The sequence below is a fragment of the Danio aesculapii genome, chromosome 3, assembly GCF_903798145.1.
Source record: "Danio aesculapii chromosome 3, fDanAes4.1, whole genome shotgun sequence".
NCBI lineage: Eukaryota > Metazoa > Chordata > Actinopteri > Cypriniformes > Danionidae > Danio > Danio aesculapii.
Window position 1 is genome coordinate 38,298,338 of NC_079437.1, and position 24,423 is coordinate 38,322,760.

Genomic DNA, 24,423 nt, shown 5'->3' on the forward strand with positions numbered 1-24,423 from the left:
TAGGTGTCATTAAAAAAAATTACAGTATTTAATAGCTTTACATTTTATAGCATTTCCATGCAAATGGATAGAAAAATTTGACCGTTAATTCTATTGGAGTATATGACTTTGAGAATTTCGAATACACTGTAAAAAAGGCAGATTGGTGCAGTGGCAGCAGTAATGCTGTCGATGTATCCGTTGTGGTAAAGAGGGAGCTGAGCCAAAAGTCAAAGCTCGATTTACCGGTCAATCTACGTTCCTACTCTCCCTTATGGTCATGAGCTTTGGGTCATGATTAAAAGGACAAGACTTCAACTTTATGCAAACGGAGAGCGACTTTCTTGAGCGACAGGCAATAGGAGCACCAGTACAGCTCACGTGATCTCTCAGCTTGCTCAAAGAACAGTTGTATTCGTGCTGTATTTACCAACACAGACCTGCGTTTGCAGCCGGTCACCACCCAGAGCGACGGGCAGCTACAAAGTCACTGCTAGTCTGAATGAGGTATAAGACTGCTGCCCCCACAACCCGGTGTCAGAAAAGCTGATGAAAATGAGATGAGACAGTAAAAAAAAAAGCTCAAAATTGTAAGGCAACTTGCTGCAGAGCTTTAAGTTGTCAACTTTCAACCCAAGTACTGCACTTGACTCGATTTAAGTTGAGTCAACTTAAAAAAAATTAAATAAAAAAAAAGCTCTGCAGCAAGTTGCCTTACAATTTTAGGTCGAGTCAACTTTTTTTTTTACAGTGTAGGGGTAAATGTTTTCCCAATATGGTGAATTCACAATGGGTTTAAGTGGCTCTTGTGGATTTATCAGGTTGATCAAAATAAAGCTGCTTGCTATGAAAGTGACTTGTGACAAGTTTCTTTTATCTCCTCTAAATGTAAATGATAATAGGGAAAAATTAAGGATTTAATCCAATCCTGAACACAATCGGTCACAAGAGACATATTTTATCACATATTTATACCAATTGGAAAAATGGCCTCCTTTTATTTTATCTGGACTTGCTAACAAACTGCATTGTACTAATTTAAACTCAAAGCATTCAAAACTGAGGCCAGAGAGGAGACATGTGCAAGACAGATGCAAAAGAAAAGCTCAGTCTTTTCCTTCTCAAAAAAAATGAATTACAACAAATTTGTAAATCTGAATCAGCTATAAAAAAAAAATCATGGAAGGTCACAACTAATCCCTACAATACCAAAAATAGACATTTTATGACAGCAAAAGATTAAAATATATAGAATTTCAGTGCAGTTTCAAAAGGAATGACAGCTGGCTGCATTAGTGGGTTTAAAATACATTTTAAAAGCTTAAAATATATGATCACTTCCACGTAAATGGAAGAAAAAAAAATAGCCGACCACATCCTCTCACATCAGCCATTTACAATTATTGACATATTTTAGTAGTCGTGAAAAGAGTGGACAAATTTTCATTCCGCTTAAGGCCAACACACATATTTTCAGGGCTTGTTTGTTTTCAATTTTTCATTTCCTGTTCCCTTCTGTAACCTGCTTGTGTACAGTGAACGTGAAGGCCATTTCCTTTGTTTTCAGGGAAAGTTAATTTGAAGGGAAACAAGTCAATGCCTTCAAATTACAGCCTGCAGTGGCTCATACCTCCCAATTTGAAGCTCTATAATTAGCATAAGTAATGACATTTAGAAGCTTTCATTGGTGTGGATAATGAGCAGATGGTCCTCCTCAGAGGAGAGCAGATTTGTTTCTGTTCCCAGAGCAGAGCTGGGGGGAAATGCCACTAATTCTGCGTGCATGAGACACTGCTCTGAGACCAGCCTCCACTAAAGGCTGCCAGCCTGGGCTTAAGACACGCCAATGACAAGTAATATCCAGCTTTGTCTTGCGTTCGATCGCTGAAATATCTGGGCTTCTGCAGAATTGGCAAGTTTTTTTTTTTTTTTGAGGAGGAGGAGGAGGGAAATCCGGCCAAATTGACTCGAGACGATGTGGTGAAATTGAATCGCTCTAAGCTCTCGGATGGAATGTTCCGGCAGCTTGCGGTGGTGAGGATGGATCAGTGTGTGTTAGGGCTTCACAATATATCATTTTGCCACTGATATCGCAATGTATGCATCCGCAATAGTCACAAGATCTGCAATGTTAAGTCGGCATTATACTTTACCATGAGTGACTATTCAGATATTTGCGACCATAAGGAGTAAAGCCATATTCAGACGGGACTAGTTTTCTGGGCGATTTTGGAGAAATTACAGTTTATCAAACATTTGTGATTTTAATCCCATTCGATTTAATCTGTCGAGTCTGTCTTTTTCTCACACAACCTCTGTAAAATTCCAGAACATATAACCTCTTGTTTTTCAGCAAACCGGATGGCCCTATCAGAAATCTAATCTCATCTGAATGCAAATATCTGTGATTGTTCTTTAGCGTTTTCTTGGCTTTTTAAGCAAAGTCCCTTCACTTGGTGGCCATCTTTGAAACGCCTCTCGTGCAGTATGCTCAGGTATTCTGTCTGAATGGGGAAACATCAAATCCTCCTTAATTGCTTGCCAAGCTTTCGATTACATTACATATTAGGAATCACCAATAAAATTAAACAACAACTGACTCTTAAGTTTCATTTCTAAATGTTTCAATCACACAAAATCTGAAGAAACACACAGTTGGTCTGATCCACCCCCCACCTCCCCCAGAGATTCGTCAGTATATAGCGATCGCTGATTGGCTCCAGTACTAGAAGGAGGAGCTTCATTCGCCATGTTGACCGTTACACTTTTGCCCATTCAGAACTATACAAGGGACACTTCTTGTGTATTCTATAGTCTTTGGTTTTAGTCAATGTCAACTTGCATACAATGTCTAGTTTGCCAGTATTCTGATAAAGAACTGATAAAGAATGTAGATGTGTTTGCTACCCTGCGATAAAATAAAAGAAATGAAATCAATGTTTGCACAAATAGCCCAGTGGTTCTTGCGTCGACATGAAAGCACGGAGTTCGAATCCCGGCTAGAGGTCCTTTATTGTTCCTTCCCCACTCTCTCTACTCCCCATTCATTCCTGTCTCCTCTCTACATTGTCCTATAAAATAAAGATTAAAACTCCATAAAAAAAACTACATCTCATTGTATTATCAGTTTTAGGTATAAGTACTTGTTTCCTCCCGACTCCAACATCACGTCACTTTCTGTTTCGCCACTATTTCACTATTGATCAGAATGACAGTGACATTACGCAATCCACGCATACTGAAAATGTGGTCTTGTGCAATGCCAACATGTAAAACAGACACTCCTACGTCCATAACAAACATAGAAGTTCAGTCTGAATCCATACACACAATAGCAAACGTTGGCTGAAAATAATTTTAACTTAAATGTGGTTTGGAAAACTAGTCCCATCCAAATAGGGCTTAAGATTAAACTTGCATGTGTTTTTATGGCATGTGACAGTGTGAGGGTTTCAAGAGAATTTATGGCATTTGTGCACAACAAATCATACAATTCAGAGGTTAAAAACATTTCATTTGATTTTATAATTAATAAGATGAATGCTATAAAAGTGTATATATATATATATATATATATATATATATATATATATATATATATATATATATATATATATATATATATATATATATATATATATATATATATATATATATATATATACACACATACAGAGAGAGAAAGAGAGAGAGAGAGAGTGAGAGAGTGAGAGAGTGAGAGAGAGAAAAAAATCTGCCATTGTGATATTTTGCTTTTCAGCAATATATTTTGCAATATGAATACAATTTCACCAGATGGCTTGAATAGCTCTATTAAGAGAAAAAAATTAAATTTAGATTGATTAGGGTGATTTTGTAAGGGTGTGAACCGTCCATAAAATTCATAAACAAACTGCAAGCAAAATAATTATAATAGAGCAAAGAAGTGTCAAATAAACAGTGCTTTATGGTTTTCAGAGCGCTAAACAGTATTCAAGTCCAGAAATTGAATAATGAAATGTAAAACACTATAGTTTTCATTGTATTACTAATTCAGCAAAAATATTCTTCAATAAAGCTACAAATGTTGTACAAATGTTGTTATTCTCATTAAATTCACTAAAATGGCTTTAAAACACATCCAAATGATAAAGATTCACTCTATTATGGTTCTACTTTGCAATGACACCACAAATCTTTTATTCTCAATTGTTGTGATGATCAACTATAATCCCTCAACATTGCATATCCTGCGATGTGACTATTGCAGACACACATTGCAATATCGATTCTGAAACGATATATTGTGCAGCCCTGCTATAAAGTGTTATTTTACACCTAATTAATCGATTTATGTACTTGAACACAGTCTGACTCCGTTTATTATTTATCTCCGGTTATCTTTGCTCAGTTGTATTCATCTATGCTTACAGTTTGTTTATTATAAATCTTTCATCCAAATCAATATAAATTAATAAGTTCTTTCCAAATAGAGCTATTTAAGTCATTTGGTGAAATCCTAATATCACAATATATATCACAATAACATTTTTCCAATATCGTACGGCCCTAGTGTGTGTGTGTGTGTGTTTGTGGATGTGTACGTACACACTGCTGTCGGTCAGGGAAAGCGTGTCTGCATCACTGGACATGCTCTGCTGCTCGCTGTCGTTGGCACTGGTGGCGGGCGCCAGCGCGTAGCCAGAGTTCACGTAGTACGGATTGACGGGCTCCCTCCATGACGCGTGTCTGTTGATGAGAAACGAGACAAAGGAGAGATTCCTGTTAGACATGTGACCGCCAAAACAACACTGGGCATTTCGGACAAACAACGCACTACATTCACTCATTTCTGCATATCAGACATAATGGCATATATGAAGGATGCTCAGCTGATATTAATCAGTGGATAATCGCTCTCTATGACTCGACTGTTGGTTTCAACTTCACCATAGACAAATCGTATTCCATTCATTCATGCTATCGACACCAGTCTGCTTTCAGTATCCGCTCCAAGGGCAACAACCTTTTTTCCTCAACATGAACAAAGGAAAGGCAGGGAATGTAATCATAAATAATTGAATATACAACATTTAGATAATTAAATGAGAGGAAATGAATGACTGATTAAACAGCACTGATGAATAAATTACTGTCAATCATGAACATAATTAATAAAGCTCCCGTGTTCTTTTACCCCAAAGAATTACACAAAATATTTATTGAGTCATTTAATCATATCAAATATGCTAACATGGATATTGTGTGTACGACTGCTTGTTCGTTTCAGTCTCTTTTATATCTTTCTGAAATATAATTAACGGTTATATATAACGATATAAACTGTTTATGTCAATAATATAACATTTGGATGTACCTGACGTAAAATAGGAAACGACTGTGAAATAGTGTCTAAATTTTGGTACTAATCGGTATTGAAATTTTAAAAACGTCCATTTCCGCTTAAGCGGTCTTGAGCGCATTCTTAAACACGCTGATTTGCCATTGTGTTCATGTGTTCAACAGAAATGACTGCAGCTGTGTTCGAAATCACATACTTCCATACTATATAGTATGCTAAAAACAGTATGCGAGACGAGTAGCATGTCCGAATTAATAGAATTCGAAAATCAGTATGCGAGTACTACCCGGATTACCTACTACTTCAGGCGAGACTCTGCAGTGTGCATCCGATGGACAATACACTAAGCCATAAAGCTCCACGAGAGAATTTTTGAATGGGATTGAAGCGACAACTTACACAGGTAGGTCACGTGATCATGGCAAAATGACGGATGTAATTAAATGTTAAAGTAGGAAATGTGATCTTAAATGTTAGTGGGAAATGGACATTCCCATTTACATAATTCACAATTTATAATTTTAATAAACCCACAACTTTCTTGTCTAAATTTATGCGGTTACAGCCAAAATATTATATAAGAGCAATTCCAGCGTTATGGATGTGACATTTGCAGTAAAAACTCAAAACATAAATTTGCGTATAAAGTAAATGTTAACATTATATTGAAATATCAGCTTTACCAGAGAGTTAAGGGATCGGAAAAATATCAATCTATAAACATTTTTATATTTTAAATAAGGAAAATAAACATGCGTTATGGATGTGACCAAAAAAAAGTCTAGTTTACAGTCTACAACATACTTTATAGAAATTCCAAGAATCAACTGTACAACCTAAAAGAAACAATATACCGCTATTCATTTACATATGGAAGTGACGTATTTAGTCCTTGTAGGTTTCCGGTTAGGTAGCGTGCACATTCTAAACAATGGTTGGTGACCATTTGTACACAGTAATATTATTGCATTTTAACCCTCTCTCACACAGTGTTCAACTGCAAAAAGGATTGCAACAACATGATTACACACTTCACCGAACCACACACATGCTCGCAAAATCAAAACATATGAATTAAATATGTATGCTATAAAGTATGATGGAACACAGCAATACAATAGAATTCAGTTCGCAATGCGATTTATTTTCAGCACACAGACTTACCTGGCCATGCAAGTGCAATGACTACTAATAACCTCCAAGGTCGCTTTCAAAAAGGTACTGCGCTTGGTTCGTTGCTAAACGTTTGACTTGCTCCAACCTCGCTAAACAAAATATAAACGTCGTCCACATTAACTGAACAAACGTTTCCAACCTTTCCACTAAGGAAGTAATTGTGGGCACCCAGACTACGATATGCTTTTACGGCTTCTTTCGTGTAGACGCACTCGGTAGCAACCAGAAAATGATAAATATTTGGATGCGTTACTTCAGGTAAACGTTTAAAATTCTGGGTGAAAAGTTTTCGCCTCAGTATATGATTTAAGGGGTCTGGTAATTCCACACCATTATCAGTTGTTAGCTTTTGCAAATATATTTTCTGTTCTGCTTTAGCTAGACTCGAAAAGTTTGCACTAGTCATTTCGTTTTGACAGGTTTGTGATTTCAAAATGGCGCAAAAGGAAATGCTTTAGTACCAGACCTACGCAGTGTCAAGGCAAAGCATTTGTAATTGTTTACGTTCTTTAAATGGTCTACACTAATCAAAATGATAAGAGTTGTCTCTTTACAGAACAAAAATGATTCATTTTATTTTATTTTACATTTCATAGACATTAGTAGGGCCAGACAGAATCTGCGGATGTTTTTTGCTATTTCTGCTGAGAATTTTGCTAAAAATCTGCGGAATGATTTTGGGAGTGTAATAAGTAAAACCTTAATATGTGAAATAAAAAATAATATCTTTAATGTTTAAAATGCAAATTCAATTAGATCCACTTTATTTGGTAAACAAAGCAAATCTCTCATATGATATCTCTACTGAAAGACAGAAAACATTACTGTACAAACTGTATTGTTCATAAATCAGATGAACATTTTCATATTAGTCAATAATATTACTGTAATTAAATTGAAAACTGAATAAATATAGATTTACACACATTTATTCAAGTAAATAAACAGAATTAGAGATGTGCTAAAAAATATGCGGAATTCTGCGCGCATAGATTCCGTGTGGGCCTAGTTATTAGTAATAGATGTGACACCCCTCCGTTATGGATGGGACAGATGTGAAACGGCCACTTGTTTGACTTTGGTTAATCAAATATGAGTGTCGGAAAACATTGAGAGAGTCATATATATTTTAAAAAGACAAAAAAAATGTCAATAAGAATCCACAAGGGTTAAACATAAAACCCAAAGGGAACATAAAAACCAAAACAAGCATAAAGAGTTGGTCTCAAAGTACTCGGATGCCAAAACAAAACTGCATTCAAATGTAAAACCCTGATTGGAGCATCCTTACATCAGACAACATTACATACAACTAGTCATAAGGATTACACTCTGCCCTACTGTCTGTGTTGTTGATGAGAAGATGAAAAACTTCACAAATCTCTCAACAAAAGAAACCTTGCCTTCTATTAATGATAGCAAACAACTAATCATCTAATTAACCTTAAAAATTTGCTTTCGCCTGGGTGGAGGCAACCTACAGACAATCATTTTGTCAGAAAACCAAATTATCTCGCAATTAGTTAATGCCAACAAAGAACAGCAACATACCACACAGTTGAGGACATCAACCTGTCATGTGAAAATTGCAGGATGAGTAAGTTTTGCAACGCTTAAAAGATTTGTCTGTTCCCCTAGCTAGCATTTTGTACTATGCAATGTTATTACAGCCGTGTATAATTATGTTTTTTACTCTATGACAACTGATCAAATCAACTGATAAATAAAATGCTAATTTACATTCAAGTTCTTCTAACATTAAACGATTGTCTTAAAAGACATTACAAAAATGTAGAACAATATTCCAGCTCTATATTCCAAACTAAAAATTCTTAAAACACACTCAAGAAATCCACTTGGTGTCATTTTTTATTGTAGTTTTTAGGGCTCCAAATATGGCACAGGCACATTTGCAACAGGTAAATGTTATATAACACATGATGTGAAGCAGACTCCTTTAGCAACAGGTTGCCATTCCACCGGCAAAACAGCGATGTTCCCTACTGCATGGTCACTACTCAAGAAAAGAGGGTTTATTATTCTTACTTCCTAATCTGGCCTTACATTTCATTTGTTAATTCTGAAGCTGATTTTGCAGCGGGAACTATAAAACCATTAAGAAAGAGAGAAAATGGAAGTAACTTTTTGTAACTGAATTAGTGAGCCTTCAACCACCTCTAGTTTTTATTATGTTTAAAGTATAGATTTGATTAAGCATATATTAGATAAAGCCTGGTATACTTCAAAGCTCTTTTTCATTCTTAATTTGAGGGCAAAAAGTTGTCCAAAAATGCTGATTGATGGGATATAATTCTTGAACACGGTGTTCGTGTGTAGCCCTAAACACAACAATGTAGCCAAAGTAAACTCCACACAATATTAGTTTTGAACTCCCAAAATGAGCTTAAAAATAACTTTGTTTTGGACAGATTTTGTTTTAAATGATGTAATTTCAGTTCGTTCTTTGATTTCGTTTTGAAGTACAGTGGTCCCTCATTTTTCGTGTGAGTTATGTTCTAAAAATAACCTGCAATAGACGAAATCCGCAAAGTAGTCCGCTTTATTTTATAGATGTTTTCGGGCTGTAAAACCCCTCACTATACGCTTTATACACTTTTCTCACACTATTCTCTTTTGTTTAAACACTCCCAAAGTTCAAACCTTTGTAGCAAAATAAGTCCACTATTATAGAATGAAACGAAACATCAAAACAATTTGATCTTCATTTATTTATTCTGTAATGGCGCCCAACAGCTTGACTTCTACCTTCCTTTAGCAAGTCCAGAAGTAAATTTTTTTGTGCGATGGTTAGCATCTTCCTCTGCCTTTTGGGTGCCTTGATGGTTTCATCGACACTGTGGAGAGAAAACTTGCAAACATACAGTGCAGCACTTCAGAGTCACACTGCTAGCGATCGAAGATTTATGTAAATTTGGCAAGCTGATCGCATTCTGTAGTGTACAGGAGACACGGCAGGGAGGAGATTGCGCTGTATAAATAAATAAATAAAAAAAAAAAAAAAAAAAAGCAGCAAATCTGTGAAACTGCGAGGTCGTGAAAAGTGAACCGCGTTATAGTGAGGGACCACTGTATACCGAGGCCTTAAGCTTAAAGTATTTCAAATCAAGCTGCATGAAGTTTTTAGTCACAAATTCAGAGACTGTCTCTACAGTTACATCATTGTTATAAAGCTCATTATCATTTTAAGAAAATGACTTGGTCATAAAACCAAGTATAAGGAGTAGGCATGGGACGATAACCGTTTTCAAGGTATACCGCAGTTTGGAAAAGTTAGGGTTTTAAAACCGCCAAAATCATCTGTAATATCGTTTCTAAGGAGTGTGTAAAAATTTTTATTGCCATTTTTTGATATAATATATCCAAAGATGCAGTTATAAATTGTAAAGAAATCTGAGTTTTTGAAACTAATGAAGACAGCAGAAGTCAATGATTTATTTTCATTATTCAGCCCGACATGTTTACTGCTCCAAAATATTATAAACCTTTCAAAAAATTTAATGTATTGTTTTCAAAGGGGAAAAAGGTTTTGTTTTTTGCCCAGACATTTAAAATGAATATATTTTAAAGCAGTAGTCACAATACCCTGATTCAAATTTAAATCGCAATATCGATCAAGAAAATCAAGATGGGGTTCTTTTGCCCATATCACACAGCCCTACTATCAAATCTCCAAAATCATATGTTAAATAACTATTTCTATACTAAATGGAAAAACAATCTATGCTATGATTTCAAGTGCATTTGTATGTAAAATAGTTATTTTATTTGTGATTGCTTGTTAAATTAAATTCATGTCAAAAATCTAAAAGGTGTGCACTAATTGGGCATGCTTTTATTTAAATAGTTAAAGTCAGAATTATTAGCCCCTCTTTAATTTTTTTTACTTTTTTAAAAATTTCCCAAATTATGTTTAACAGAGCAAGGAAATTTCCACTGTATGTCTGATTATATTTTTTCTTTTGGAGAAAGTCTTATTTCTATTATTTCAGCAAGAATAAAAGCAGTTTTTAATCATTTTAAAATCCATTTTAAGGTCAAAATTATTAGCCCCTTTAAGCTATATTTTTTTCGATAGTCTACAGGACAAACCATCGTTATACAATAACTTGCCAAATTATCCTATCCTAGTCAACCTAAGTAAACTAGTTAAGCCTTTAAATGTCACTAAGCTGTATAGAAGTGTCTTGAAAAATATCTGGTCAAATATTATTTACTGTCATCATGGCAAAGATAAAATAAATCAGTTATTAGAGATGAGTTATTAAAACTATTATGTTTAGAAATGTGTTGAAAAAAATCTGCTCTCAGTTAAACAGAAATTGGGGGAAAAAATTAACAGGGGGGCTAATAATTCTGACTTCAACTGTAAATGTCAGGTCTCCAACTACTTAACTGTTACATTTTAATAGATAAAGGGAAAAAAAAAAAAAAAAAAAAAACAATCGGCTAAACATATCAGCCAAAATAAAAGAAAGAAAAAGAAATTGCATCATTTATCAGCCATCGGCTGCTCCAATTTCATAATTTCATCATCAGCCAGAGGAAAAAACCCATATCAGTCATCCTCCATTATCAAATGCATGCATTTTCTGGAAATCAAACCCAGGACTGTAGAGCAGCAGCAGTGAATATGTGGACATAACAGCAGTTAAAGATGCAGTCAGCTCTATGAGTTGTCGTGTAATTTGGCAACTGAATGAATGTCTGAGTTTCATTTACTACACATAAGTGCACACAATGCTCCTGGTGTCCTCAGTGTCTGCTGAACTGAACTTCAATTCAACTGACTGGACTACATCTTTTGATTACTGAAATGTAATTAAACATTTAAAACAAACATAAAATTAAGGGTAAAATAAAATGTATTTTTAGGAAGGAAATGTATTTTATAAAGTTTATCATGAAATAATTTTATTACTGATAAATAATTAAGGCATATATGCCACTGGTTTATTTAACATATACATCAATATTTCATTTTCTAAGTAAACAAATCACGTTCAAAATCCCATTACTTGTCCTGTGGTATTGAAAATGCCATCATGAATATGAATTTCTACACATTTCAATATTAATGACAGCATCCTCTGCTTCCCTCAGACTGATTTGACTGAGCAAACACACATCATGCCAACTGAGACATAGAACAGTATCCAGGATGCCCAATATGAGCCTGACACAGAGATGATGAAAACAACAGCAATGAAAAACACCGTCAACCTAACAATACGGTCATCTTTTTGAAAGAACAGGTATGCTTCAAACAGAAATGCTTTAAAAAAAAACACACACACATGCAGGTGGTGGCGAATAATTTTAAAGCGACAACAAAAGGAGCAGGAAGTGTTGTGAATTAGTATTATTTCAGACTATGGCATTCTCGCTCTGTTTTCATGAGCCTTATTCATTGTTTGGCACTTGGGAACAGCAAGGCACTGCTTGAACCTCTCACAAACCGAGACAGAAACATCTCTTTATGACCAGCCCAAGCAGAGGGACGGAAAGAAACAGGCAGAGGCAGAAAGAACAACAGAAATGGAGAATAGGAGAGAGGAATATGGCAAGTTGTTTTAACATTTAATCTATGAGACATACTAGCATTCAATTTCATGACAAAACTTATTCTTCAATCACGTGTATTTAAAAAAAAAATACTAGATATAAGTAAACATTGGCTATTATTATTAAATATACACACTTATAGGATGCTAATGCCTACAGATACTAGTACTTATTAGCGTTGTCAAAAGTATCGAGTTCAGTACTGATATGTTACAAGACATCCATTTCCTGCTAACATTTGAGCGCAGTTGAGGACCTTTTTAAACACTGCTGATTGGCCATTATGTTTACGCACTCAACAGAACTCAACATGACTATGATTAGCAATGAAGGTCATCAGTTCACCGCTCTCGAGTACAAACAGAAAAGGTGGTACCGAACTCGATACTTTTGACAACACTAGTACTTATTTATTAATTGCCAGTACTGTGACTAGTAGTAAACAGTTCTGTTGTTACAAAATAAAAACTTACCTTTTTAGTAATTCACTTTATGATAAAGACATCAGCTATTCAGTTCTAACTTATGAATTCCATTTGTGACTAGTACCAGGGATGCAACATTTCTTAGTAAAAATAAATACATCGAACCGTTCATCACACAAGTTCGGCGTGTGCTTATCCTGTGGTTCATAGCTGATCTGACAAGATGTCTAATCTATTATGTAGCATGACAATGTGTAAAACTGATTTTGTGTGTTTTGAGGCTGCATAATATATCATTTCAGTATCGCTATCTCAATGCGAGCATTCGCAATAGTCACATCCCAAAGACCTGCAATGTTAAGTCAGAATTATAGTTGATCAGGATCTACTGAATTGTATTTAATCACCGTAAAAATAAAAATAAAAGGTTTTTCTTACTTAGAATTTTTATCTTTTTTTCTAAACCAAACATCTATATTTAAAAGTGAAAACAAGATTATTTTACTTACCCCACAGGCAGATAATTTAGCTTGTTTTAAGGAAAATCTCTTAATTGTGACTTATTTCATCTGACTTTGAAAACAAAACAACATTTTACTTAATCTAAGAATTTTTGTAAGATATCTGGACTAGAAACAAGACAAAGCAAAGAAAAGCATTTTTTTTTTTTTGCATTGTGATTATTCAATTTCTGTACCTGAATACTTTTTGACTCTAGAAAACTGTCAAATTGCTCAAACCGCCTTGTGAAACTGTATTCACATTGCAATATTTAGCGTAGAAAATCAAAATATGACAATATCCGATTTTTCCAATATCGTGCAGCCCTAGTGTGTTTCATTCTACAGATATTAATTCTGGCTACCAATATCAAATAAGTATATAATGGTGCTGATCTAAAAAGTGAAAGTGACTTGTAACCAAGTGGAATGTGCTTTGCATTTTTACAGTGAGAATTGAACACACTCCTGGAGCAGTGGAGCACATTCATTCTTTGTAAACTTGTCAATCTGATTGTCGTATGTGTGACCAATCATTCACCTTTTGACAGCGCAAGAGCACACATGAGACCAGAATAAGGATGGATGATATCTTTTCGTTTGCGATGTACACTGAAAAAAAAATGGATTCATTGGATTTGCACTTTATTTTTTAAGGTAAGTGTTTGCAAACCATTTTTTTTGCTATTGACATTTTTTGCTATTTTTGCAGCGAATTTTGGTAAAAATCTGTGAATTTCTGTGGAATTATTTTTGGAGTAATAGAACTAAAACCTTAATATGTTGAATAAAAATAATATCTTTTTAACTTGTATTTAATGTTTAAAATGCAAATCCAATTAGATCCACTTTATTTGGTAAACAAAGCAAGTCTCTCATATAATATATCTCCTAAAAGACAGAAAATATTACTGTACAAATTGCATTGTACATAAATCATATGAATATTTTCATATTAGTCAATAATATTCCTGAAATTAAATTTAAAACTGAATAAATATCAATTTACACACTTTTACACATGTAAATAAACAGAATCAACGATGGGCTAAAAATCTGTGGAATTCTGCGTGCGCAGATTTCATGTGGGCCTACCCATAATGCATTTCATAACTGTAAATAAATGGAAACCTCACAAAATATGGAAATTAACAGATATTTGTTTTACCGTCTAACGTACTTTCACTCAATTCACTTCATATCATCAGTCGAGTGTTTCAAATAACTCTTTTGTGACCAAACATGGTTTCATATCACAGTATGGGGAAAAAAGTATACCTTTTTATAGTATGATTTATAGAACACAAACTTTGCTCCTGGGGTGTTGCAAAGTACATTTCCAAGTTCCAACTTGCTTCAGCACATCTGCTTGTGTATTTTTTATGATCCTGAAAAGCTTGAATAGCTGCTTTTATGCGTTTAATTACAGTTGGAGCTAGGGCTGCACGATTAATCGAAAAAAAGATCGCGATCTCGATTCGACCCTACACACGATCTTAATTCAGCTTTTCTACGATTCAGCCAATTATATTTTCAAGGTCAGGAAAGAAGCTTAAAGGCAGTCGCACAAGTCTTCACAGCAACGTGGACACCTCCAAATGGTGCTAAAAGTGTCACATACTGACTTTATAAGGTATAATTCACCCAGAAATGTCATTTTTGTCTTGATGTATTCGCGGTCGCAAAATCACACGTGAGCTGACCGAGAGCCGTTTGTTTACTACCGAGAGGACGTGCATCTGCCTGCTAATGATGCCTACTTTAGAGAACAAAACCTGCATAGGCTGTGAATAACATCTAATAGAGTTGAACAGACTTTAGATTTGTCCTGGTCATAAATGCTGATGTTGAATTAATGTGTTTGAGACATGTGCTTACAATCCGTCATTTTCTGCGTAAAATCTGTCACTGACGTAATTTTCGTGAATACAGAAGACTGGGGGGGTATTTTTGCATTTCGGCGAGTTTTGGATATTTTTGAGTTGGAATCAGTTAGCTACATCTGGCAACACTGTGCGCGCTTTCGGTTTCATTTTCACTGCTAAGAGCGGTTCATAGCAGTTCATTTCGCCCGCCCTCTCAGAGGTAACAGCTGACGGCAAGCTCACGTGTGATTTTGCGGTCGCAAATACATCATTGCATGAAGACGGAAATTACATTTTTGGGGTAAATTAAATCTTGTAAATAAAGCATGTGACTCTTTCAGCACCATTTGAAGGTGTCTATGTTGCTGAACAACGCATGTAAACAATGTGAAGACTTGTGCAGCCGCTTTTGCTTCTCTCGTGAACTTGAAAATATGATTGACAGAATTGTAGAAATGCTGAATTAAGATAGTCTAGGGGGTCGAGATCGCTATCTTTTTACGATTAATTGTGCCGCTCTAATATATAGCTATTCAGTTAAGAGCAGAGTGAGTGATTTTTTTGTGTTTTGTGAGTGAGTGTTTTGTTGTTTGATTAATATTAATAACACAGACAGCAGGAATAAACAGTTTTTTACTATAAGCCACAGCACAATGGAAAATGTTATAGACAGCACAGTTTTTTAAATGTTTACATTCCAAGGCTTAACCGATTGAATGATCGTCACATCAGAGAGGTGGACATAATAATTCGTCAATTGAGTTTTACAGTAGAGAAGCAAGACTTAATTTGTGTGTAGTAGCTTTAATTCATCTGTTCTAGGCACTTCTCAGATCTCCCGTCCTGGGCTTTTAGTCTTGCGTAGCACAGTGTTGTCAAGAATATGCAATTTCGGTACCAGTCGGTGGGATTTTAAAAACCCAATCAAGTGCTCAAGTGTCAGTCTATGTGAAGTAGGCATGGGCCGGTATAATATTCTGACGGTATGATAACCCTAAATAAAAATTTCACAGTATTGTAATTACTACTCTAAAATATGTTGTTTTTAATCATTTAGTTTTTTTTAAACATTTTACCCCACTGATCACAATATATTTTACTTTAAGAAACTATTTAAAATATTTTGGAACAGTGAAGGGTCCATTTCAGCTAAAGATACTGTTGCCCTTAAAAAATATATAAAAAGGTTGTAAAAAAAAAAAAAAAAAAAAAAAAAAACATGTAAATAATAAAAAATACAACATAAACTTACATATATCGTAGGAATGGTATAAAAGAAAGTTTTGGCGGTTTTAAAACCTTGACTTTTCCAAACTGTGGTAAACCTTAAAAACGGTTATCGTCCCATGCCTAATGTGAAGTGCAGTGAACTGATCGCCATCGCAGTCCTTTAGTTGCTTCTAAAGGACAAATTCACTGTAAAATTATGTTAATGTGTCTGACTTTATCCTAGCAAACAGTATCCAACAAATGTCTGCTTTGAGCAAACATAAACATGCAAGAAATTATTTGTGGTCCATAACTTGTTGTGCTGGATTCTACATATTATAATATCATACATATTTGATGAATAATCAATGGCTTTTATTTTACACATTAGGTACTAGTATTAATTTTAATGTAGTATGAATTTTAACTACTCAGACTATAACAGAGATATAAAACAAAAGTCAATGAAATGCATTACTTGAGACAAGAAAATTATTAACATTCTCTGATTAATAAACCCTAGTACCTAATAAACAAGAACTAGTATATAATAGAATTTAATGAAGAAGTATAGTGTCTATTAGGTTCTAGTTTCTAAATAATAAGACTAGTATCCTTCAGGCATGGAAAAATAACCGGTTTCAAGGTTTACCACGGTTTGAGAGTCGAGGTTTAATTTTAACCGCTAAAATTTTCTGTTATACCGTTCCAACTGTGTTTTTTTTGGGGGGTGGGGGCTTTACATGTTTTTAACAATCATTTCATTTAGTTTCTTAGGGAAACAGTATCTCCAGCAGCAAAAGACCATGCACATCAGAAGGGTCAGCCCACAATTTTAAAAACATTTGAGAAAAAAAGAAAAAAAAAAGCTTCTGAACCAACATCTAAGCCAGATATGGACCTGAACAGTGCACTGGCTTGCTTTAGATCCAAAGAAAAGAGATATCCAAAGATGCCTTTACAAGTTGTAAAGAAATCTGTGTTTTATAACGAACAAAGACAGCAGAGATCAATGACTTATTTTAATTATTGAGCCTGACATGTTTATTTTTCCAAAATATTTTAAATGTTTCCTAAAATAATGTGGTTTGTCGTTTCAGCATCAATATCGCAATGTGAGCATCTGCAATAGTCACATCGCATGTGTCAAAATCACAGTTCAGTACACATGATTTGTTGAGTCATTGTGAATTTCAACTATAATCTATTAGAGTGAAATATTTTTTTTTCTCAGAGTTGTTTTTAAGGTCCCTGACTGTAAGATTTAAAGCAAATTTAAACCTGGGAACAAATATTATTAAATGAAGACTACCCTGTGTTATTTTAGATTTGATAACTCAATTTCTTTACCTCAATAAAGTAATATTTCACCAAAACCCATAAAGTGGTTTATTTTGTTTTATGTGCTTAAATATTTGAATTACTTTTTTATATTTTTTTGGGATATTTCATGCAGATGCACTCCCCTACAAAATCATTACAATCAATGTCAAATTGTGAATTCTTCTCAATCAGTTACTTAAGTCTAGGGGTGCAACGGTTCAAGCTATTCACGGTTCACTATGTATCGCAGTTTAAGGGTCACGGTTTGTGCTATGCTCAGGAAAAAAATGCCTTAAGCAAAGACAGCGTTCGGCTCTTCTCTCTTAATTCAGCGGGAACAGTCAGTCGAGAAGAAAACTGTTCCTAGGAGACAGCAGGAAAACAGAGTGAATAGCGGGAGTGATCGCGTGCACATCCAATGCGGAAGAACACCCATAAAAAGCGGGACTGAATTAACAGAACTGTTGTATGTCCGAGTCCGTACGGGACGCTTTTGGGTCTGGACACAGACCTTGATACGCCTGTTAGTGACAACTGATCTAGGCTATCTTTGCAACAACAACAACAAAAAAAGCATTCGTTATGTTTTTGAGTCTGTCTGAATTTATGTCTGTTGAAACACTGACGGCAATGCGCTGTGATTTGGCCTCACCTGCGCATTTGTGCTTTATCTCCTTCCCTTGCCATGCTGAAACCTACAGCAACTCCACACGCACACAACCACATGTCAGGAAACGTGATGTCAACAACAGATTTACATACTAAGAGGTGATTGGACAGGTCTTCGCACGTACAGTGGATCACAGGGCACACCAAACCGTGGGAGGACAACGCGTTTTTTTACAGAGAACCTTTGCATCCCTACTTAAGTCATATTGTGAAATTATATTTATATTGCAATATATAAATCGCAAAAATACAAAATAGTGCAATGTCAGTTTTTTCCAATATCGTGCAGCCCTATTTCAAAGTGAACATATTTTAGAGCAGTATACTCTGATATTTTTATCCAAGGTTACCGTACCATCAGAATCTTATTTACTCTAAATTTACTTTACCATTAAAAATACGGTACAAACCGTAAAAGTATTTTCTCATTTTTACAGTAAACTACCGTATTTTATTAATTAATAGAGATAATATGTCTGTATTTTGAATTGCAAACATCTACACATCTTTTGTTACACAGTTAGACACGTTAGCACACCCACATGCAGGTGGTGATGAGGAAGTTACATAAAGAACAAATGCTGAATGCTGATTTGTACTGTAGCTTTATTACAGTTTTTTACCGTTGAAATCACGACTATTTTTACAGTGTACCAAACCATGCCTAGTACGCTTAAAATAAACATAGCAACTAAAGAATATACACTAATAGTAAACTATTAAGTTTTAGAATGGAAAAGATCTAAAGCAGGTAAAAAAATAGGTACTAGTAGCATAAAAACAGGCACTAGGATGGTTTATAGAACAAATGTTAAAACGGCTTGCCACAGAGAAGGGGGAGAATAGAAACAGAGAAAGAGAGAGAGAGACCCGGGCTCTCTGCAGTCTCCAGTGATTATCCCTCGCTCTCAACCCATCCACGGTCTTCTAATGATTCAAGCAGCAGCCATGTCAATATTCACCGTATAAGAGATACCCAGAAGCCTTCAGAGACGATCGCGAGCCTTCAGCAGCTCTCTCCGCATGCCCAGCATTCCCCATTCCATTTGATTCTCCACAAAACAAAGGCTCCAAAACAGGCAGGGGGCATTTGGACTCTCTGAATCATTACTGCGATTCAAAACGAATCGATCTGCTTCTCTTCCCCCAATAACATACACATGCCGACATCCAACCGAGCCAACACATTAATTACTGTGACATCTGCTAGCAAGAAAAGGAAAGCAAGCCCTCAGAAGACTATGAAAAAAGAAAAATAAAGAAAAATAAAATAGCACAGGCACGTTAGGATTTAACTGGCTCCCCTCGCAGCCCATTACCACTTAAAAATCCTTGCATCCAAAACAACTCCGCTGGGACAAAAGCATGATGCGCATTTGAAAGGAGCCATTACTTAGATACAGGTTACGTTGCCCAAGATTTGTGCACCTCCTCGCATTCGGAATAATTATGAGCTCTTTGTCATCCCGTTTTACATGTGATCACAGCTGACTCCAGACTCCTACAGATTAAACCTTCAAAGGCTGCTCTGCGCTTAAGAGCACGAGTAGAAGAGGCTGAGATTCACGCTACACTTTACCTTTATTAATGCCTCGCTTCACCCAAATCAAAAAGAAATCATCGACTGACTAATGAACTACCGTCTTCCTTTGAGACGGGTGCCAACATGGACATGCAACAATTCCAAATTCCAATTCCAAACATATTCCAAAATGCTTATACAACTACATCTACATAATATATACACATAGAAATACCTGAGGGAGGATATTTATATAGTCCACTTGGCCATTTCATGTTGATAATAGAGGTAGACAGAGTCAAATCAGCCGTAACAAATCCATTAACATTGAAATTAGCAAAAACTAACTTATGACAGCCAAATTATTCCTAACTGTAAGCAAATTATTATCCGCTTGTTAAGTCAGGTCCAAGCCACTACTCATTTAAATTGAGAAAATAGTAGTTTATGACCCCTTTTTAATCAAATTACACATTAAAGCACACAAATTTCTTATAAAATCATGGTGTACACGTCTCAAACACCAAAATTAACAATTTATTTAAAGGAAAATTCATTCCATTTCTGCTATTTTCTGATTAATCTAATACTACGCATTGCTATCATAATTTTCATAAACATTATAGTGCTCTGTGTGTTTATTAATACCATTTGTTGAGCCTCACCAAATAGTCTGATAGATCACTTGGACCCGGAAGCTGTATTGGGTGACGTCAGACTTAAAAAGCGGATCAGATTCACTATATGGAATGCACTAATACTACAATTCTGGTCAAAGCTAGAACACAAAAGTTAAGAGCCAGCATCTTTTTTCCTCTACCAAGGATATATTCATTTGAATTTAAAGTGCGTTACATCAAACACATTTGTTATAAATTATATCCATTTAAAAAAGAAAATATCTTTTCTCGAACAAAAAAAGTATTTTTTGCAGCACAACTGTTATCAATACTGATAATAATTAGAAATATTTTGAGCATTTCAGAATTTTTGGGGGAGGATTGTGTGCCTCCTAAATCGACAGGGGTAATGATGCAATGAATAAGGGACATTTTTAATACATTCATTATACATACAATATATTTCTATTTTTACAGCCTTTTTTAAAATAAATGCAGTGTTTGTTAGCAGAAGAGAAGAGGCTTAAATATTTTACTAACCCTAAAACATTTGAATAGTTCTATGTATGAAATAAACTGGCTGATATTTCAATTTCACAATGTTTGTCTGAAACGTAAAACTGAAATCTCTGAAAAACTGAAATGCCAAGTAGGGCTTCACAATATATATAGTTTTAGCATCAATATCCAGCCTGATCTCACGAGAAAACGTAAGTATTTTACGTTTTGTCAGTTTAGTGGCTAATTCGTACGAATTCGCACGAGTTCAGTCGTACGAAATTGTACGATTTTAAAAAGGAGGCGTGGCACCTAACCCCACCCCTAAACCTAACCGTCATTGGCGGATGAGCAAATCGTACTAAATTGTACGAATTAGGTCGTACGAATTCATACGAATTAGCCACTAAATCAAAAAGTTACGAATTGCCGTGAGATTGTGTTGCAATATCGCAATGTGTGTATCTGCAACAGTCACATTACAGGATTAGACTAAAAGAAAGATATTATTAAATATTAAATATTTTTATTAGTTATACAATGATGAGCATGTCATTTCATATCTGATCAATTTCTGTTCAATTTCTGTACTTCAATACTGACTCCCTAGAAAACTATATGAAGCACTGTTTATTTATTTTTGCTTGTAATTTATTGTCATTTATGCAGATGCCATGCATAAAAAAAGATTAGATGTTTAGATTAAGTTTAGATTGACTGTGACTTGATCAAATAGAGCTTTTCAAATTATTTAGTTAAATTTTATTTACATCGCAGTAAACCAAAATATCGCAATGTCAGATTTTTCCAATATCATGCAGCCCTTGCCACAGTGAATTTATGTCTCACTTTAGAGCATACAGTTTGAAATTGAGATTTGATACTGGATTTGGACATTTTAGGTCATGAATTTACTAATAAGAATAAACAATCAACAATAAAGTGATTGCAGTGTTTTTTCATCTTGTAAAAATTGGTTTATGAAAATACAGTTCGTCATTGTTAGTTCTTGTTAACTCAAATTAAATGTTAACAAGAACCACTTTGGATATTAAATGAATTAGTATGTGTTGAACTATGAATAATAAATGTTGTTCAAGATTGCACAGTTCATGTTAAGTAAATACATTAATGGACAAATATTTTAAATATTCCTCAAAATTTCTACAGATGCTGCAATAGGTGGTATTTAACATCATACATAAACAAATTTTAACACATTAAAATTGTACACATATGCAACCATTGCAATGCAGCTAATAGATAATGTTGTTGATATTTAAATGATGTACTTGTCACAATGACATGAATTTAGTCATACTTCAGCAAACTTTGAAACATTGGAAAACAGCAAAATGTGAAACAAAACTTTGCACAACTTTCTTGTCTCTAGTAATCGAAAGGTGATTATGAGCATGCAAAACTAAAAATGTCATACATTTAAATACAGATCGAATTAGGGCTGGGCGATAAGACAAAAAAGCAATCTTGATAATTATTTTTAATATTGAACAATAACAATATACATTTCATAAGCTTTTAAAGCTTCCAGATGTAAAAGAGTACCCCAACGATGACTGACAAAAATAGAATTGGGCCTTAAAGAATGCAGATCGACCTAATTGTGTGAAAAAAATGGCATCTTAAGAGTATATCTGCTGATCTAGTATTCTAAGTATTTGAACAGACACAGAATATGGATGAATTCCGGCTCATAATAAGCAGCAAGTAGTAAAAGAAATATACTTCACTTTTTTAACATTAGGTGTATATATTAACCAACACCTTAGTTTAGGTTAGCATTAGGCTAACAATGTACATGACACACAAGTGCTGCAGACCAAACTAATCTGTAGTACATTCCCAAAGTGAAAAACTTCAGAACCCCCCACTCGTTTCCTACTTTTGCCGGTAAATAAAAGACATATGACTCTTGCAAAATTCACATTCATGAAAGCCTAAAGCATCTACCTAAAAGGCTATTTAAAAAATAAACGCAATGTCTTTCTGTAATTCCAGCCAAATGCTTCATGTGTGCCTAATGAAAAAATCATTTGAACACAGCCTCACAAATGCATCGCTCCCGCTAATTAAAAACACATCAGGTCCAGAGGCAATGGAACATACGTGGAGCTGGGCGGAGGGTGTTTTCTGTGGTTCCACAATATCAATCGAGTCTTTGGTTTTGTCATGTTAAAGCTTGTTAAAGAGGTAGCCCTAAACAACTTTACCAAAAAAAGAATTAAAAATGCTACGCAGAAGCCCTCCGAATGCTAAACATAAACTGTCGGGAGAAGTTGCGAGTCAAAAGGAGGAAAGGAAGAAGATGCTGCAAAACAATCTCAAAGAGAGGCGCGTTTCCTTTCAGAACACTCCTGGGGATGTGTCTCATCTTTATACCTCACCTGAACATCTAAAGCGCTGAGGTTTTGGACAGAACAGGGTTACTGCACCATCAACAGATGTCAAGGTTTGTCTCAGACAGTTGAGAGAAAACTGGGTCAACTTCTAGGGGTAGATTTCCGCAATTTTCAATCTCTTTTGCGGGAGGAGTGCCAGCAGTGAACACAGTGCAGTTGAGCACATCAGAGCAGCGGAGCACAATGTATGCTTGAGCATTTTACCGAGGCTAAATCAGGCTGAGTAAATCCTCCTCTTGCTCCTCCATGCTGCTTAGAATTTAAGCTTTAGCTTCGAGAGGGGGAAAGAAAAAAAAAAAAACATGTTGTACTAATTCAGAAATTCATGTTTAAAAACTTAGTTCAGACTCGGATGCTGATTGGACGAGCTCAATTGAAAGCTGATGTTAAAAATGGCACATTTGAAAGCAATGCACTAAGTTGCTAAGTTGCATCACAGCTGTAAACCCATGATTAATCTGCACTGTTGATGAATCGTCTTGTAACAGTCACTGTAAAATACCAGTAAATGCATACATATGCAGTTCTTAACCAAGAAACCAAAGGGGATAGTCAATAGGTTAGTCGAGATACTTTAAAAATCATATAAATAAGAAAAAACAAGTTTACGAGAAGAACTTAGAGGTCGAGACTTGAAAAAATGGCAAAAATACCAGGAAAAAGAGAGAGTTGCACTTTCTGACTTGAGTTTTACCATTTTTTAATCCATTCAGCCAAACTCCGGGTCTAGCAGAAGGACTTTTAGCTTAGCTTAGCATAAATAATTGAATCAGATTAGACCATTGGCATCTTATTCAAATTGACCTTAGTGCTTTCATAATTTTCCCATTTCGTACCTACTTCGATTCTTCTGTACTCATTTTCTTGATCAGATTGGCAAAGAACTACACTCTCATTTTCAGCGTAACAATTATGTAACTTTGCTGCAGCAGGCGCAATGATATTACTCAGTGCCTGAAACTTTGAACTTCTGTCGAAAAAACGAAGTTGAACGTTACCTATGTGGAGACAACTTTCCTCAGCATAAAATTGTGTTGCATCGTGTTGTAGCCAAGATATTGCATCAAAGTTCCTTGATTCTTACACCGGAAATAGAGTATAGTTCCTAGTAGGCCGGTATAAGTTTCCGGTAACCTTGGGTAAAAATATCACGGTTTGACGGTATTGTGATTACTGCTGTAAATTAAGTTCTTTTAAAATGTCTGGGCAAAAAAACACAACTTTTCCCACCTTGAACAGAATTTTTCATTTTAAGGAACATTTATCGTATTTTAGAACAGTGAACATGTCAGG

General features: G+C 35.1%; 1 protein-coding gene across 4 annotated transcripts in view; it reads right to left on the reverse strand.

Annotated features, from left to right (window-relative positions):
• The window catches only part of axin1 (axin 1), an 86,022-nt gene that overhangs the window by 40,137 nt on the left and 21,462 nt on the right, over window positions 1–24,423 (reverse strand). For all 4 annotated transcript variants that reach the window (XM_056453937.1, XM_056453938.1, XM_056453935.1 and 1 more), the window contains exon 3: window positions 4,567–4,707. In XM_056453937.1, coding sequence (XP_056309912.1) covers window positions 4,567–4,707 — 141 coding nt within the window. The remainder of the gene's footprint in view (window positions 1–4,566; window positions 4,708–24,423) is intronic.